Below are 18,256 nucleotides of genomic sequence, written 5' to 3'. Positions count from 1 at the left end.
ATAAAATTGACAGGCATTTGAATTTCAGACTTCAGGAATCTGAATGTTTAAGTCCTTGCATATTTGATGGTGCAGTGGTAGTATTGTTGCCTCACAGCTATAGGTTTTCTGGTTTGATTCTTGGCTGGGGTGCCTTCTGTGTGGAGTCTGCATCTCCTCCCTGTGTTTGTGTGGATTTGCTCTGGTGCCCTGTCATTTTACAAAGACATGTCTGCAGTATTTCTCCCTGGGTCTCTGCTGAAAATTTTTATTCTGTCAGCAGTAAAATTGACAGGCATTTGAATTTCAGACTTTATGTTCTTCAAAAAATACATAGTAACACAACCGTAACACAACCTTTTATTCTAGCAATTTTCTAAGTTTATAAGATGAATATTTGAAATGTGTCCCTATTTTTGGGACTGTATTCCCTCATTATTGGCTTCGTCCAGGTTTTTGTGCTAAGGTTGACAGCTATGGCAAGAACTGAATTCACTGAATGTTTGAGGGCTGTATTCCCTCATTACTGGGTTTGTCCAGGTGTTTTGTACTAAGAGGTTGACAGCTATGGTGAGAACTGAATTCACTAAATGATAGCCATTTAAGTTTCAGTCTTCCTCTTTACAAAGCAGCTGATTTGGAGTAGTGGTATGTTGCTCTGTTTTGCACAGGGAGCTTGGCAGTAAAATGTATGGTTCTAGCAACTTTCCAAGATTATACAAGCAATGTTTGTGTCCCTGGTTTTGGGCTTTTGACCCCCAATACATTTTGGCTTTTCCAGTTTTCTTGTGCTGCAGTTGAGTATTGAGTAGATTTTACAAGGAGCTGAGAGCTGCAGGGGAACAGAAGTTTAGTGCTGCTTAAGTGAAGTTGGTTTACCTTGTTAATAGCACAACAAGTTGTGTACTTACCTTTGATGCAGAAGGCTGTGGGTTCTACTCCCACAAGGGGTGGATGCTGCTGTATTGAGAATGTTCTCCTTGGTGAAAATACTAACTATGAGTCCGTTATCAGTTTGCCATCCATCTCTTGCAATATTACTAGCTTATCATTTTTTAATGTAATATAGCCAATTTATTCCTGAGGGGCAACAGGCACTTTATTTTTCAATGAAACCATGAAATATAAAGGTGTTTGCTAGCAGCAACCTCTTCATTAGTTACAGATTTCTTTAATGTGGAATTATTTAGATGACTTTTACTTCTTCAGAGAGTGCATATTTACTGATAATGGACTGTAGAATTGTGCATATTTACTGATAATGGACTGTAGAATTGTGCATATTTACTGATAACTGTGGACTGTAGAATTGTGCATATTTACTGATAATGGTGGACTGCGGAAGTCTGAGTAGACTTTTATGATAAATGTTCTGAAATGGGCAGTTTTGTCATTATGGGTGCATGCATTTTGTTTCATTGCTTACTGGAAAAATGTTCAAAACAAATTTAAAACGCCCTCTAACAACTGTAATATATTGTACAAGGAATATAATTTAGTACAATGAGGCAGGTGTATCAAAGAGCACATGTATGTTTCATATGCAAGGGGCCTATGATTTGAAAACAGCCCAAAATTAATCTTTATCTGCCACTGGCAAATTGTATTTTCTTTGAATGTGGGTTTCAATGCTGTTTCAATGAATGTGAGTTTCAAGGGCAGAGAAGTTTTAATGCTAAGTTTTCATTGTGAGACTGCATTGCTTTGTTTAGTAGATGACTTAGTGTTTGTGCTGTAAAATACAAAATAAAACTTTCAAATGAAGTCCAACTCCTCATACAAGTAAAGCAGTATGCACATTAGTGTTTATGGTAAATGGAGTGAAATAGCCAAGTAATGGTTCATAGGAATGGCTGCAGAGGCTCTTCAACCGTGATTTTGTCAGGGGGGAAGGGCAGCAAAATCACAGTCCCAGCTGAACTATACCTCCCAACTGTCCAGATTTTCAAAGAATGAATAGATTTTTGCTTCTTATTTTTGGTTTGTTCTTCATAAAATTTGTAGTTTTCTGGCAAATCATTTAGAAATTAAGTCACTAAATAATGATACACTTAGTTTCAGACTTCATAACCTTCAGAAAAATGCATGCAAAAGTAAGAACTGTTATTCTATCAACTGTCTCAATTTCTACAAAAGCAATTTTAGTACTGTTTATATGTTGCCCCAGTACATTTGGCCTTGTTCAGATTTACTGCATTAACAGGTTGAGAGGTACATGCAAATAAATTGCTTTATAGAATTAGGCATAGCCAACCTCTCTACTGTCTCCGATTTTGGCTTAAAATGTTGCTTTTCCCCCTAATATTCCCTCCATAAAATAGCAATTTTGGAAGAAAACATGGAGGGTTTACAATTAAGAAATAATTGTAATAATCAAAGTTATAGATTACTTGAAATGCATGTAGATTCTTTTATTTTGTCAGCTGCTCAAGTTAGCAGTACTAATATTAAAGTGTCCCTTCTTTGACAGGTTCCCAGCTGTATTGTGTGGCTATTTTATATTTTTGCATCACATTTGGTCCATTTTTCATAAAATTGTGTTTTTGGCAAATTAGTGACAAATCACTAAAGACTGAAGTTAGAAAATAATGACAGACATTTGAGTTTCAGATTTTATACCCTTCAGAAAAGTCATACTAATGCAAGACCTATTCTATTATCTTTCTTAGTTTATTAGAGCAATATTTAAAAATTGTCCTTATTTGTGGGCATTTGTCCCACTTCTGTGTATGGCTTTGTCCAGATTTCTTGCTCTGAGGTTGAGAGGTATGACACATGTCAGGGCCATCACAGCCAGCCAGAAACATTTCAAATTGTGACATACTTGTTGCACCCCACTCCACCATGTACTGACTCTGGATGTGTCCAAGCAAGGCAAGGAGTAGTTATGCAGTGTAAATGTGCAGTGTATCCCCCCCCCCATCCAAGGTAGACACAAGTACTACAGTGGCTTTTTATCTGTCCTTGATTTTGCAGAAAGGTCTGGTTTCTGTCATATTTTTGTACTGTTGATTTATGCTTATTACTCAAAGTGCCTGTTGCTCTGTGTTTAAGTAGCAATGCTTTAATGACCATAATGTAAGCTTGTCTGAGATCGTAAGATGCAAATAAGCTTTAATAAGCATACTGTTAAAGAATTGCCAACATTGAAAGCCTTTCTGTTGTTGCCATGCAGACAATACTTGACTAGATAATGTATAAGCCTTGGGTATTAAAGGACAGGATTCCATTATTTTAAAAAGCTCATTACACTTGTTGGAGACTTCCAGTCATCTCTACAGACTTTACCCGTAAACTAAACAGAATGCCAGTCATGTGTGGTCCATAACCTGTACAGTAATCCTTTAAGCAATGTATCTTGAGCTTGTTTCTTGTTTGCTTTTCATTTTTTACTTACATGTTTTCCCCATGAAACAAGTAGATAGTTGTCAGGCAGCAGGTCTTTTTGGATAAGAAACATTTTTACAAGTGGGCCGTCACAGAGATTTCTACTTTCAGCATGTTACTTGGAACTTTAATAAAGCTGAATATAAATTATAATTAGAACTGCAGTGCAAGGAGAAGTGGTTTGAGTTGAGTGCTTCTGGTTTTGCTTGTACTTGATTTTGACTGGCATTCCAGTAATGTATTTAAAAAGTAATTTATTTTTTCATGCCTCACAACCTTTTGTTTCCATCTAAATATTAAGTAAGCTGTCATGCAGCCAATGCATTGAAATATTTTTATTCTTCTACACTTATTTTTGTCTTGATTGGCCTCTCATAATGATGGTTTGCCACCCAGGGCAGCGTATTTAATTAAAGTTAGTTTTTGTAGTTTTGAGCATAGCTCCTCCCCTTTCTGGTTGGCCACACCCCTTCTCCTTGACCCCACCCATTCAGCTGTCTCCTGCAGCCCCCCTTTGATTTGAAGTCACCAGCCGCCACTGAAAAGTACTAAGGGAAACTGATAGCTCAATAACTTTTAGTTGTATCATATATATGTATGTTTGTATGTACGTGTACATGTGGCTAGTTATACACATAGCAAAGTATCTTGGGAAAAATTAGATATTTTTTTTTCAGTTTACCTAGTAGAATACTTTACTTCTTCTGTAATAAGGTCAGTGTGACTGGTGTGATTATGTTTGTCCAGAATGCAGGTAGATCACTACCAAAGACAACCAAAAACAAATGTAAATACCGATGTTAAGTGAAAATAAACTGTTCCACTTTGGGTGAAGAACAAATCACTCACTGTTAATGAACCAGGCTTGATTCACGATTTAAACCTGTGATCTATCTGCATTTTCGGCTAGTTGCGTTTTTTTTCCAAGTTTGTTTCATTATTATGTTTGTCTCGCAAAGAAAGCATTTGATATTGAGTATCTGACTGGTATGACTTCTGATTCTAATTCACTCTTATGATTTGTGAGGAGTACAGTAGAAAAAAAACCTATATATATAAAAACGCACACACACAAATATATATATATATATATATATATATATATATATATATATATATATGTATATAAAATAGTGTATTTTACATAATGAGGCAGTAAATTAGGATTTTTTTATCTAAAATTAAACAGTAGCAATCCCCTTTACAAATGTTCCCTTGTATAATGTTATGGTTCAGGAAGTAAAACTGGGTAGAAGGGACTCATGCATATGAAAAAGAAAACAAAAATAATTGTGTTTGCTTGGATGACAGCACTTCTTGGCAGTTTTAGTAGTGGGAGATGAATAAGCAATCGAGCACACACACACTCCCATGTTTCTTATACTGCAGTGATGCACAACGTTTTAAAGTTCCTTTTTGTGTAATGAATAAGCAAAAGCAGAAACAGTCTTGATAAAAACAAAATTATTTTAGAATTTGTAAGTTGCTTTATTTCTCAAGAAATAAAACACTGTAAGAGGTAGTTCCTTACAAATTACTCTGAAAGTTAGTGAGAGGATCACATTCTTTGCAACAGCCTTTATATTTAGGCAGTGCATTCCATACTTTTCCAGAGTTGTGGACACAAGGTAGATTGTTGTTAATCACAAATGTTTTAACACCACTTTGTTTACATTATTTAGAGTGTGGGACCATTCTCTGCCTAGTATTCTTTGGGTCTGTTTGCATTTTTACCATCATCACTTACAGATTATTTATTTTATTTATTTTATTTATTTTATTTAACATTTGTTAACCAGGAAATTCTGACTTGGAACGTAGCCAATTTTCAGTGAAGGCCTGGGGAGAAACACTCCAGATGCATGTCTTTGAATGTGGGAGGAAAATGGAGTACCTGGAGGAAACCCACACAAACACAGGGAGGACACGCAGACTCCGCACAGAAGGCACTCTAGCCGAGAATCGATTATGATCTTGAGTGGTGTGTGTTTGTGTGTGTATGTGTGTGAGAGACAAAGAGAGATAGCGATGGTAGAGTGCTGCTGAGGATACAGAGCTAATTAAGTTACTGCAGTAGGCTTAGAATATGGCCTGTTTGTAAGACCTACTGAACTATTGCTTGTGACTGACATAGCTGACATGAGTTCAGATACTAGACTACCAAACTCATTTGTGTTAGTGTTCCAGTCACTTTGCAGACTTATAACAAGCCAGGCCCCACTGTCTATGGTGGTAAAGAAGGTGATAGGTCACTCACACCAAGCCAAGGTCCGCTGTCTATGGTGGAACAGAAGGTGAAAGGTCACTCTCACCAAACCAGGCCCCACTTCCTATGGTGGTACAGAAAGTGCTAGGTCACGCACAGCAAGCCAGGCCCCACTGTCTATGGTGGTACAGAAGGTGATGGGTCACACACACCAAGCCAGGAACCACTGTCTACGATGGTACAGAAGATGATAGGTTATGTACATTCCAAATGTTCAGAACCTACACTAAGAGAAGGCAAGTAATTCAAAGAGGGGGCAAATAAAAATATATGCAGTCATAGGTAAACTGCTATGATTAGTTGTAACACACATGAAAAAGCCCAGCGTGAACAGTCTGTCTTTGACACAGTATGTGGTTTTATACAAGGCACAGAAGGGGTTAAGAGTAAATCACTGTCCTGTGAGCACATTAAAGTTTTTTTTTGTGTGTGTAATAAATGTGCATAATAAATGCTGCAAACACTAACTTGACATGTTGAATCAGGTTATTTTAATTCCAATTCAAAAAACAGTTTTTGCTAAAAAATCATTTAAATATCTGTGTTATCAAAAAAGCCATTTCAGTTCAAAATTAATGCACATTGTAAACCATATTCCTTTTCTTGAAGTGCAGTGACACTGGAGAGGATTATGTAATGTGAAATGGGTGTGGGGTCACTGATCTACACAGAAAAAACATATTTAGGTTTCTCTCCCCATGTACTACCTTCATCCCCCAAAAAATATTTGCACAGAAGAATCACCTTAGTTTGCTGAACTTCCATAGAGCAGACATAGGTGGCATACAGTGTTGCTACCAGGCTGGCAGGTAACATTATTCATGGGCCCAATATAACTGAGATGGGAATAAAAAAGTGGAAATGGTACGATGCAGTAATAAATTAAGAAAAGAAAGCCATCCTGATTGTTGACTATGTACAGTTTTATCTTACTTGAAGGGCGGTGTTATATGAACATGGAGTACATAAATTCCTGTATTTAGCTTAACTTGCTATAGTAGTATTATAAGTTTATGTGCAATATTTAACAAAGCATGATCAAAATAAAATCTTAAAGAACAATTGCTGTACACAGTTTTTGCACTGCTGACACAAATTGAGATAATATTGCTGTACACAGTTTTTGCATTGCTAATACAAATTGAGATAATATAGTAAATATTGCACAAAAAGAAATGATTACTTACCAGTGAAGCTAATCTCTTTGTTCTGGTGGCTATGTAATTTAAAGACAAAGACGTTTGCAATAGCACTTCACATGGCTTAAGGTAATGCTATATTACACTTGGCTGTGACAATAAGCACATGCAATTAACATATTTTCAGTCTAGAGTTTATCTCAGGATGAGAAAACAAAGAAATGAATCTATGGCCTCTCTATCTAAAGGAGCAGGACCTACTGAAAAGCAACATCTTAATGGCAGATCATTTATCGTTATTCTTTATAACGGCACGCTTCCAATCAGTTTAACTGGTGATGTTCTGAAATCAGCAGAAATATCATTTGGTATGTCACTGCGCATATTACAAACACCTTCCCACTCTGAAATATAGATGTTTTAATACGTTCATAGTTTGGATTCCTGACCCCATTTCCTCTGTCATTTCTGGCTGCTTTTCAGGAGTGCGCTTCCGTCAGCCTCATTCTGGAAAATGCCTGCCTCCCAGCGCATTGCCATGGCATTCTTATGCCGCATCACTCTTGTGGCCTCTACAAGCTGTAAGTAATACAACAAGTTGAGTTAACAGGAAGTATCTTTGAAAATTAACACATTGTGCTTTTTGATGACTGTCCTATTACAAGGCTGCCATTTTTGCATTAGTGTGAAGTAATGTTAGCTGCAGTACATACGAACAGACCTACTTACAGGATAATGAAGCAAGATCAGTGATCCACTAAGTCCACATTTTGTTGATAAACCCTTTGAAACTGCCTTTCCACTGACCACTATATTTCTTCTCCATCTCCTCCTATCTTCTCTGGCAACTGTTTTTGAACTAATATCCTTAGAAAAAAAAAATACTTCCTTAACTCAGACTGAAGTCAGCTGACTTCCTGTTGCCTCCAGTCTCATTCCTGTAAGCCCCATGACCACACATACCTGTCAACATCTAAGCTTTCAATATCACAGCAGGGGCCATCAAAAGTCATAGCATTCAAAATTTGCATTTCCGTAAATTTTCACCCCTGGTGGTTGGTAGCAAAAATGTGTTAATTTGCCCTCTTGGCAGACAAAACAGATAAAATTTGGACCCATGTGGTGCTAAAAGATGCACACTGACATAGCCATACCAGAAAAATGTATCCTTAAAAAAGATACATACGACCATTTTCTTGGCTTGCTATATGTGCCAACTGTATCTATAGTTTAGTTATCTGAAATATATATATATATATATATATATATATATATATATATATATATATATATATATATATATATGTGTGTGTGTGTGTGTGTGTGTGTGTGCGCGTGTGTGTGTGTGTGTGTGTGCGTGTGTGTGTGTGTGTGTGTGTGTGTGTGTGTGTGTGTGTGTGTGTGTGTGTGAATACTGTCCAAGTATTGTCCAAAACATGGCTCTGGAACTTTCACTACACACACATTTATGCTGCAATTAAATATATAAGAACACAGAATCAAATCAGCATAGTTTCAAGAATTCTAAAAGAAGCCACACGCAGACTAAAAGTTTCTTGCCCATCTGGGCCATTTTTAATTTGATACCTCCTGGGGAAAAACAGTGATTTTATCCATTTTAGTGATATACAATACTCAGATCCATTTATACCAACATACCACAACTGTGGTTCCAGTTGATCAAAATATTATGTATGCATTTCCATTTTGCACATAAAACCTACTGCATTTTTCTACCGCCTTGTGTCCTCCTTGTTTATCACAACATTATAGAAGCTCCGCAGTGTGCAATTACATACAGACACACACCCACACATACACACAGATAACCATCAGTTATATACACTTATATACTTGAGATCAAATGAATAAATAAGCATATAAATAATAACCCAGAAATGTATCTCAGCTGCCATCAGAACAATAATTACAATGCACTGCAACACCCCCTCTGCTCTTTTAAAATGTTAGCTCCTAAAGCTCTCTATATACTAACAACAACGGCACTTGCTGCACCCCCAGAAAAATGGGAAAAATAAAAGTAAGAAAAAAAAAAGAAAAAAAGTGTGCTTTAGACAAATCTGCTCTCACAGCAACAAAATTCACACTTATAGCTGGAAGCTACTGATTTCCCAGTATTCATTCTTCCAGCTCCTCGGCCCATAAGGCTAGAAGAATAAAGATTAGCAATGGTAACAACATTTGGAATTGGCATGTCTCTTCTCTTCAATGAGGTTGCACCTATTAAAAAGCTGGACACAATTCCAATAAACTTTTAACCTGGAGAGGACCATCTTAGGGGTGGTATATATTACAGCCAAAGAACGACCTGTACAGCAAACTTACTTAGAAATAGAGTATACTACGTTCTAATAACTGAAGTGCCTCATGAATACGTGTTTACTGTTACAGTAGATGGGGGAATTTTTTTAATATCATTGTATTAAAGTCCTGGTTAGAGGTAAACAGAGTGTTATTTTACAAAGCTATTGTACCATATTTGTTCTTTCATTTTTCCTTGTGAGATTAGCTACCCAGGTCCTAATATACTCAATATTCTGTGCATACTGCATTTTTTTAGTGTACTGAGTAAAGCATTCTCTTCTTGATAAAGGTGCACTGCTAACTTTCTTTGATTAAGGATAAGCATACAAAAGTGTTACTTTCTATTTGATGCTGTACATGACAGGTCTTTATAATAAAACACTGCCTCAGACCTAGCCACCTTTCCCTTTTAGACCGTGGGTTTGAATCTGAATACTTCCCATAATTCCTCAAGTCAGGAAGTGTTACTTTGAAATTTAGTCCTTCCCCTGAAATATTAAATCAGGGTGGAGGCCAAGTTTTACCTTGCAGACCTAATAATAAAGAGTGTTGTTGCCTCATGTGGGTTAGCCTAACTGGGTATATAATGAAAGTGTGGGAGATAATTTCTTTCACTGTGGTTATAGCTGACTGGTATTATTTGAGGTGGTGCTGCGTTAGACATCTAAATGATTACTTTAGAGTTTAGGCTGCTAGAGTCTGCAGATCACAGTAGACTGACAGGTATTTGCATTTAAGTCATAAAAAGAATAGTCTAGGAGATTATGTGTTTGAGTGTATTCAGCGTGGAGTCTCAGGTCAAGAGGAGGAAGTAAAGAGAATGTATACTTTGTCTTCTGTATTGCTTTTCATAGGTAAGGCAGCAATGGAGTTAGTAATCCATTTTGGTTGTATAATGGTAACAGGAGTGGAACCTTTGCAACCTTTGCTGGTGGTACTGCTATTGCTGTCTTGTGTGAGTTTTCTGCTATAACTGAAGTATACAGGGTTGTATAGTTCACAACATTTTTATTATTTTCTAGACAAAAGTAACTAGGTCACACACAAACACATCACGTTGTCCAAAGTATAAGAGGTTGTCCCTTGCATAGCTAACAAACAAGTAGAATTCAAGGCAAGGAAATTACCATGTTGAATTACAGAAGCCAGACTTGGTAGTGACCTTGCAGGAATGGAATACACAATCCTGAAGTCTTGGTAGCAAACAGACAACCATGGAGTGGTTAACTAGGACCAGAGTAAATAGTCCAGTATCCAGGTCATTGATATCAGGCTGGAGACAGAGCTTAGGAGGATGGAGACTGACTCACAACAAACTAAAGAAATAAAGGCCAAAACAAACCAAATAAAAAAAGAAACACTGGCAGGTGAAGTCCCAAAAAGCACCAAACACAAATGTAATGCAAAAAGCAGTAGTTTAATGTTGATAAAAACAATAAAAAATAACTCCGTAAGCGCTTTCGTTAAAACTGTATTAACTTCATCAGACAAAGTTCAAGATGCAGAACATCCATTTAAATACATATAGAATCAATCTGATTGGGTATAGGGAAAACTAGCTGAATTATTGCTGAGAAAAAAAAATCACATTTAGTTAACCTTTTAGTGACTGTATTTCAACCTTGACCATGTTGCCTTAAAACAGTATTAAAAGTGATATTTGTATGTTTAAAAAATATATATTAATATGTACACACATGTAAGTCATTATGACTGAAGCAAAAACTAGAACAAATCAATTAAAAACCTTGTATTAATATTTTAAAACTCATGCTTAAAAAATAGCTGTTGTGAGGTCAATATGAAGTAAAGTGCTTGTACCAAAACATATACTTTATGCTATTATTTCCTTCAAGGGCCTTTAATTTTAAAACAGGAGTGATGGACATCCTGTCATTGATGCCAGGTCATTTGTCTGCATATAATAGAATCTGACACCTGAGTTCCTTTAACTCCAACTGGAGTCCCCAAGGTTTCTTGTCACTGATGTCTACATGGTCACTTGCCATAAACCTAAAGTTATGGCTAGTGTTATCATGGGTGTGCCTGGCTAGTGCCTTGTTCATATTATTCTTCCTTGTGGCATAGTCATGTTCATAAATCCTAGCACAAAATTTCCTTTCTGTTTTGCCTATATAAAATACCGGGCACTGGTCACATGTGGCCACGTAGACAACTGCCTTAGAAGAGCAATTGTATTTCCCTTTTACATGAAAATCCATGTTATTTATTGTAAACTTGGTCCCTGTTTTAACTTTGTGACACCAGTTGCAAGACCCACATTTATGCATGCCCAAACAGCCTGTTATAGTGTTGGTGAACCCTTTCCTTATAAGATCTTTCAAGTTTGAACCTCTCCTATATGTTACTACTGGTCTATCACCTAGATAGGTCCTGATGTCCAAATCTTCCATCAAAATAACCCAATGTTTTTGAAAAATTGACATCAGGCTGTATGAGTCAGAATTAAATGTAAGTATCATGGATCTAAGGAATGGGCTCTTATTCCCATCCGGTCTTCTCATGTCAACATAGGGAGAGCTCTCATCTCTAATATGTGAGCACCAACTATGGGCTTAAAGTAACCTACTCTTATTTTCTCTATAACTTCATTCTTGAGCTCGTTGAGCAATTCAGCTGGATAAGCCCTCCTTAAAAACATAGATTTTAAATTACTACAGTCTAAAAAAAAATCCTCCTCCCCAGAGATTATGCAGGCAGTTCGGACTAGCTGCCCTTATACCACTGACCTCTTTTGATGTTTGGGATGGGAGCTGGTGCAGTGCAGAAAAGAATTTGAGTAGGTTCTTTTGTATGGATTCTAGCGGAGTACCTTCCATTGTGTGTATCTTTATACAAATGGACATCAAGGTAGTTCATATAATCTAAGTTGATAACCCAGGTGAACTGCAAAAACATGGTTGTTGTGTTGAGATATCCCAAAAACTCAAGTTCGGAAGAGGACCCCTTCCAAATGAGACTGTTGTCATCTTGTTACCTATAGTACAATTTGAAACAAGAATAATAATGGGACTGAAATACAAAATTCCTCTCCCAATGAGCCATGACCATGTTTGCAAATGTTCCACCACAAGCTGATCCCATGGCCACTCCAGAAGTTTGCAAAAAGTATCTGTCATTAAAGGAGAAATAATTATTTGTTAAAACAATTTCCAACAATTCAAGAATTAAATTAATCTTCTCCTGGTTCACTTTATGTTGTAACAATAAGTCACCAACCCATTCTAGGCTGATACTTTGTGGAATGACAGTATACAAGTGCTTCATGTCTATTGTGACCAATATATCATTTACATTATAATCAATTTTGTTAACCTGTTCTAAAAAGGTCCAGGAATCCTTGCAAATCTGATTTTTGTTTTGCAGTATTTTCTTAAGCTCGTGGTCTAAAAATTGGGCACAAGCCATGGTAATGGAATCCCTACCATCCACTCAGCAATAATTCAGCTAGTTTTCCCTGTGCCCAATAAGATTGATTCTATATGTATTTAAATTGTTATTCTGCATTTTGAACTTTGTCTGATGAAGTTAACACAGTTATAACGAAAGCGCTTACAGATTTATTCTTTATTGTTTTTATCAACATTAAACAACTGTTTTTTTGCATTACTGACTCACAACAGACTGAGATCGTGTGAACAAGGGAATGGAGGAAGGGTAAAGCAAAAGAGTGTGAAAAGGAAAGGCTTTGACACCATCCTCCATTAAAAAAAAACTGCCAGAAAAACTCTCTGCCTTGGCCTGTCCATTTTCACCCTTTAATAGTATTGCAGCTATCTCACTGACAGGCTAGTGAGTAAAATGGAAATCTAGCTGCTCATCTTTTCTTCCAGCTATTGCTCTGGTATAAAATGGATCCTTATTAGGCTTCCTCTTGTTCAGCCTATTCATAAATGATTTCAACATTGGAAATAAACATGCTATTCTGATCCAACACACTAATGACTCTACCCTCATCTGCTTCGCTCACAACCTGTTTACTCTTCAACATCTCATTGAGGATTTGTTTGCCTCCATTGAATCTTGGCTAACAAATTCACAACTGTTGCTTAATGTAAAAAAAAATCTCTTTACTCCCAAGTCACCTTTGCAATCTCCTCTTCCAATAACAGTCACACAGATGTATTTTCCCAAACAAAGGTATTAAGGATGATAATAGATGACTACTTGAAATTTGATATACACATACAGCAAGCGATTCAAAAAACAGCATTATAAACTAGGAATGTTATCTAGGTCTAGACATTTTCTCAATGACCATGGCAGGAAAACTATTACCTCTACCTTTCTCCTCCTTACTTTCTGATATGCTTCCCCAATATTCAGTAGTCTCCTAGCTTCAATCAGACTTAAACTAGATCAATATTACAACACAGTAATACAATTCACCAATAATGAACTCCATAGGTCTCACCACTGTACAATCGTTAAAAAGATTAACTATCTGTGGCTTCAATATTACCAGAAATATTTGCAATTAGTTGCTGCCCATAACTTAATACACAATACTGACAATTGTCCAAGCCTAAAAATACATTCCAACTGTATAAACTTAATGGGGGACTTCTTTCTCAAGGCTATCAACTTCTCCTTACACAAAATGCCAGTAATTCTGCTGGTGGTGGCTTATACTCATTTATCATCTCAAAAACATGAACTCAATCACAGCCACACCAAGATGTGTCAACAATCTACCTACCTTCAGATCTGGCCAACAAACAATGTCTGCAGCAACACAGGATCTGTTCTTGCTCCTCTCCAGATTAGTTCTCTAGATATATCCACAAATAACAAAACTCTATGTTCATTATTCACAATACACTATAATGTTTAATATATGGAATAGCATTGCTCTACTCCAATAATTAGCAGCACTATAGACATCATTTATAAGGCATCATGATGTTGAAACATACTGTGTCCTCTACTGTGACACTCTGTGCTATCAGCAGGGTCACTCTTGAAGAGTGACTAATGTGAATATATATATCCAAGTGCATAAGACATATTTTATTTTATTTGTATTTTATTTGTATTTGTTTTCATGATAGGGCACTGATTTCTGCGGACATTTTTCAGACTCCGCCCATGAGCGCTGTCTGGTTAAGTGACTTGTATACAGCAAATAATTTAATTCTTGTATATAGATACTCGATAATGTGTGTATGTATGTATATTGCATAAGACTTGTGCATAATTACTAGATTTATTAAATAAAATGTTAATGTCTATTGTATAAGGCTTACATGTAACTAACTGATTTAATATGTGAATGTCCTTGATGTCTGGGAGCTTTTCTCTATGGGCTTCCAGTGAAAAGGGGTTTAAGACCTAGTCAGATTTTCCCACTAAAATAAAACTCTCAGAACTACAGTAGTAAGCCACCCATGAGGCAGCTCTCTCATAAAAACATATGGAATCTGCTTAAAGCCCTACAGAATATGAACTTACACAACTGAAAAAAATACCATGTCATGCCAAATGAATGGGAAACTATTTAACCAGATCAAGTTAAGTTACTGAAAAATCTGATGATACTTAACATTGCTGATAGTACTTCATTTTAGACTCTGCTGTTTCCTCATATTACTGCTTGTTAATGCTGTTTGGGAACAATGGTCTTCATACAACAGCAAAAGGCATATTTGTTATACTCTGTGTCATACCGGAAGTATTTGCAATGAAAATAAAATGTGACTGCAGTATAAAATATTTGTTATGCATTCCATAGATATATGTTTATTGTATTACTACTGACATTGACAGTGTCTGGGAAGAGGATGTTTTAAGTTATTTCTGCCTAAAATATGACTTCCCATGGATTAGCGGAATGGAGGTCTCTAACTATGATCTAGATGTCCCCAGTTCAGTTAGGAGACCAGGCATGGGAGTAGCTGTGTGTAGAGGAGTGAGGAGAGGCAATTGTCGGCTTGTCTTTTGGAGAGGGGGTGCAGATTTCAGCTTGTGATCTGGCATCCAGTGGTGATAGGGGCAGTATTGTCACTTCATGTCAGATTGCCATTGATTTTGTCATGGGCTGGAGTTAAATGATGCTGTGTGTTAGATGAGTGTGACATTAGCAGCTTTGCCCAGTCAGGGCATGACAAAAAGTTGCTAACATACATTGTTTGTGATTCTGTCAGTTGCTCTGTTCCACATTTCCACTTTCCCTTGCCAACTTGCTGATACCAACCCTCATGGGGTAACACCAGGTGACACTAAGGAGTAACTGGACTAACATCAAGCAACTGATGGTCAGCTGGAAGGAAAAATACTTCACAAGGAAGGGTGGGCCGTCCCTAGAATGTCATTCCTGTAGTATTAATACCAGCTCTGGTTAATGCAAGAGTTAGGAGTTACTTATGGCAGAGCAAAGGAAGGATGTATACTTGCTGAGTGCTGAAAGCTGGAGACTAGAACCAAACACTTGAATAGTTGTGCTAAGTTTAGATAGGTAACTGAATGTGGCATATTGCACAATTTAGTGTGAAATACACTGCAAATTTAGTGGACAGTGTCAACATCAAAAATGTATGACAGAAACACAGAAGAAGTTACAGGCGCATGCAAGAATTAAATAAATTGTTCAGGTTAATCTGAATGTGATGGCTTATATGTAACTCTTTTTTTCCTCTTTGTGGGCCTTTGCTTATTGATAAATTATAAAAATGAGAATAGTTTTATAGGGACTTCTAGTTTGGTAAACATACATGCAGAATGTTTCAAATGCTTTGCCAAAGCCATTCTCACTTAGCAAGATTTAATGTTGTAATGCTCAGCAGTAGCTGTGGAGAAGGGTGTCCACACAGATACCCATGCACTCCTTAACCAGGTATTTGAAAAAGACAGCGTATCTTACCTCATTGTTGACGTTATCAGTTGGTTCAATGCCAGCATACTGAAAAACAGAAAAAAAAGCCATGTAGTGAAAACAAGAATTTTTCTATTTTTTAATGAAGAAAATGTATCAGTCATCAGATCATCAGATCTACTTCAGTAGATAGAATGTTCAGATAATCAAATTTGAAATGACCAAGACGAGAAGATCAAACACTCAGAAAAGTAAAACTTCATGATGTCGAATCTTGTAAGGACGAAATACCTACTGGGCATGCACAGACCAAACAGAGGTTTTCAATGTAGATCACAAAGCACTGACAAAAACAGCTGCTCCATTTAAACACTTCATTTAACATAAAAATGTACCATTTTCAATGTTTTTGCAGGGGACAGCCCCCTCTGCACCGCCAATGTAGCATCTCTGAGATTGCACTACAGTGGAGAAAAGGGTAAATTTCCTGATCCTCACTCTTTCGCTTTCTCCATTCAGAAGCATTGAAAACAGTACATTTTATATTAAGTGAAATGTTTAAACGGAGCAGTTGTTTTTGTCAATGCTCCGCAATCTACATTGAAACGGTCTGGTCTGTGCATGCACAGTAGGTGTTTCATACTTACAAGTGGCATCATGAACTTTCACTTTTATGAGTGTTCTTCTCATCTCGGTAATTTCAGTTTTGCTTATATGGACATCTGATCTACTGAAGTAGAACCCATTCATCAGCATAATGTGAATGCTTTCTATAATATAGTTATCGTGAATATTTAACTGCAACATATTGAGTCATTTATCTCACAATGACGCATCTATCAGATTTTTGTATTTTTTCCAAACATAATTCAAGCTTATGTGAAAAATACAGATCTGCTCATTTTTATTCATGACATGGAGTGCGTGTGTGTGTGTGTGTGTGTGTGTATGTGCGTGTGTGTGTGTGTGTGTGTGTGTGTCTGTGTGTGTGTGTGTGTGTGTGTGTGTGTGTGTGTGTGTGTGTGTGTGTGTGTGTGTGTGTGTGTGTGTGTGTGTGTGTGTGTGTGTGTGTGTGTGTGTGTGCGTGTGTGTGTCTGTGTGGTCATGTGCATGCACTCGTGTGCATGTGTATGTATGTGTGATTTATTTTCTAATTGGAGTGGTCAACAGCTTTGGCCTGCTTTAAAAGGGAATAATGAAAAAAAATAAACTCAAGCCTACAAGGTAAAATGTACTTGCAGTGTGAAACAATTACAGCATGCAGCCATGGGTAACTTGACCCTTCTGAGAAGCATTATGATCCGAATAAGCATTGTTGCCTTTCTGAGATCAGTATATCAAAAAAAGAGAACCTGCAGACAGAGAGCTCCATGGTCTGCATGACATTAGGGATGCATCCTTTCATGCTCCGTGGCTAACTATGGTCTTACAAAGTGAAAACTCAGTGTTTTCTAATTTTCTGATGATGGCCACAGGGTTGCCGAGTCCCTTTTCCTGTTTTTTTTTTTTTTTTTTTTTGCCTTGCTCTTGTTACCTAACTGTTCTTCAGACTAGCAATGTCTATCCAACCCCATGCCTGTTGCCGCCTGATGGAGCCTTCATATCCTACTACATAGGCTGAGGTTTATACTTGATGGGGCTAACTTAACATAATTATAAACCATGCCCTGTTAGGAGGAATATCAGGGAACTGTTCCCTAGGGTGTAGCTTAGTTTTATTTCCCCTTTCTGAACCTGAAAGATACACAAAAAGACACTAGACATCTTCTCTACATGTCAGATATATTGCTTGAGAAGAAAAATACTTGGCTACTGCTTTGGTTTGTTACCCCTTATTATACAAAAAAAATGTTCTCCTCTTTCTGTAACAATAAGAGAAGCAGTCGATGAGGTGCTCTGTACTCCCGAATGACTGGGCTGTCGGTTATGCTGCTGATCTTATGTTGTGAGGGACAGAAGATTTCAAAACTGATATAGCAGAAAAATAACTAAATTGTTACACAAAAAAAAAAGTCAGCAGGCAGCATTCACTTTACAAAGAACAGGAGTCTAAAGAATTTGTTTCAGTTTTTCATCTAGACTAAGTTTTGTGGGTTGATTTTGTATAGTGATTTTTTAGTTTCAGAATTACTGCTGCCTCTGTGGTTATTATCATTACTAATGACTGCCTGATTTTCAGATACAGCAGGCCTTTTTTTATGAACCTGTCATGTCAGAAGATTAATGTTTTTTAAGATTGGATGCAGTCGGTGGAGTTTACTTCAGATTTTTATGTTTATATATTAACTTTTTCTGTTTTTAAACAGTAACAAGTTTCCCCCTACAGCT

At 36.9% G+C, this 18,256-nt stretch overlaps 1 protein-coding gene across 1 annotated transcript in view; it reads right to left on the bottom strand.

The window, feature by feature from the left end:
• Nucleotides 1-6,534: 6,534 nt before the first annotated feature.
• Nucleotides 6,535-18,256, bottom strand: part of LOC122787181 (A-kinase anchor protein 2-like) — a 126,786-nt gene continuing 115,064 nt past the window's right edge. The window contains exons 4-5 of the mRNA XM_044053764.1: nucleotides 15,977-16,015; nucleotides 6,535-7,350 (exon numbers count right to left, since the gene is read on the bottom strand). Coding sequence (XP_043909699.1) covers nucleotides 7,234-7,350; nucleotides 15,977-16,015 — 156 coding nt within the window. The 3' untranslated portion in view covers nucleotides 6,535-7,233. The remainder of the gene's footprint in view (nucleotides 7,351-15,976; nucleotides 16,016-18,256) is intronic.

The sequence above is a fragment of the Protopterus annectens genome, chromosome 13.part0 (assembly GCF_019279795.1).
Source record: "Protopterus annectens isolate FY-2018-M chromosome 13.part0, PAN1.0, whole genome shotgun sequence".
Taxonomy (NCBI): domain Eukaryota; kingdom Metazoa; phylum Chordata; order Ceratodontiformes; family Protopteridae; genus Protopterus; species Protopterus annectens.
The sequence above is the reverse complement of the archived record's forward strand: the minus strand, read 5'-3'. Positions and strand labels throughout refer to the sequence as shown.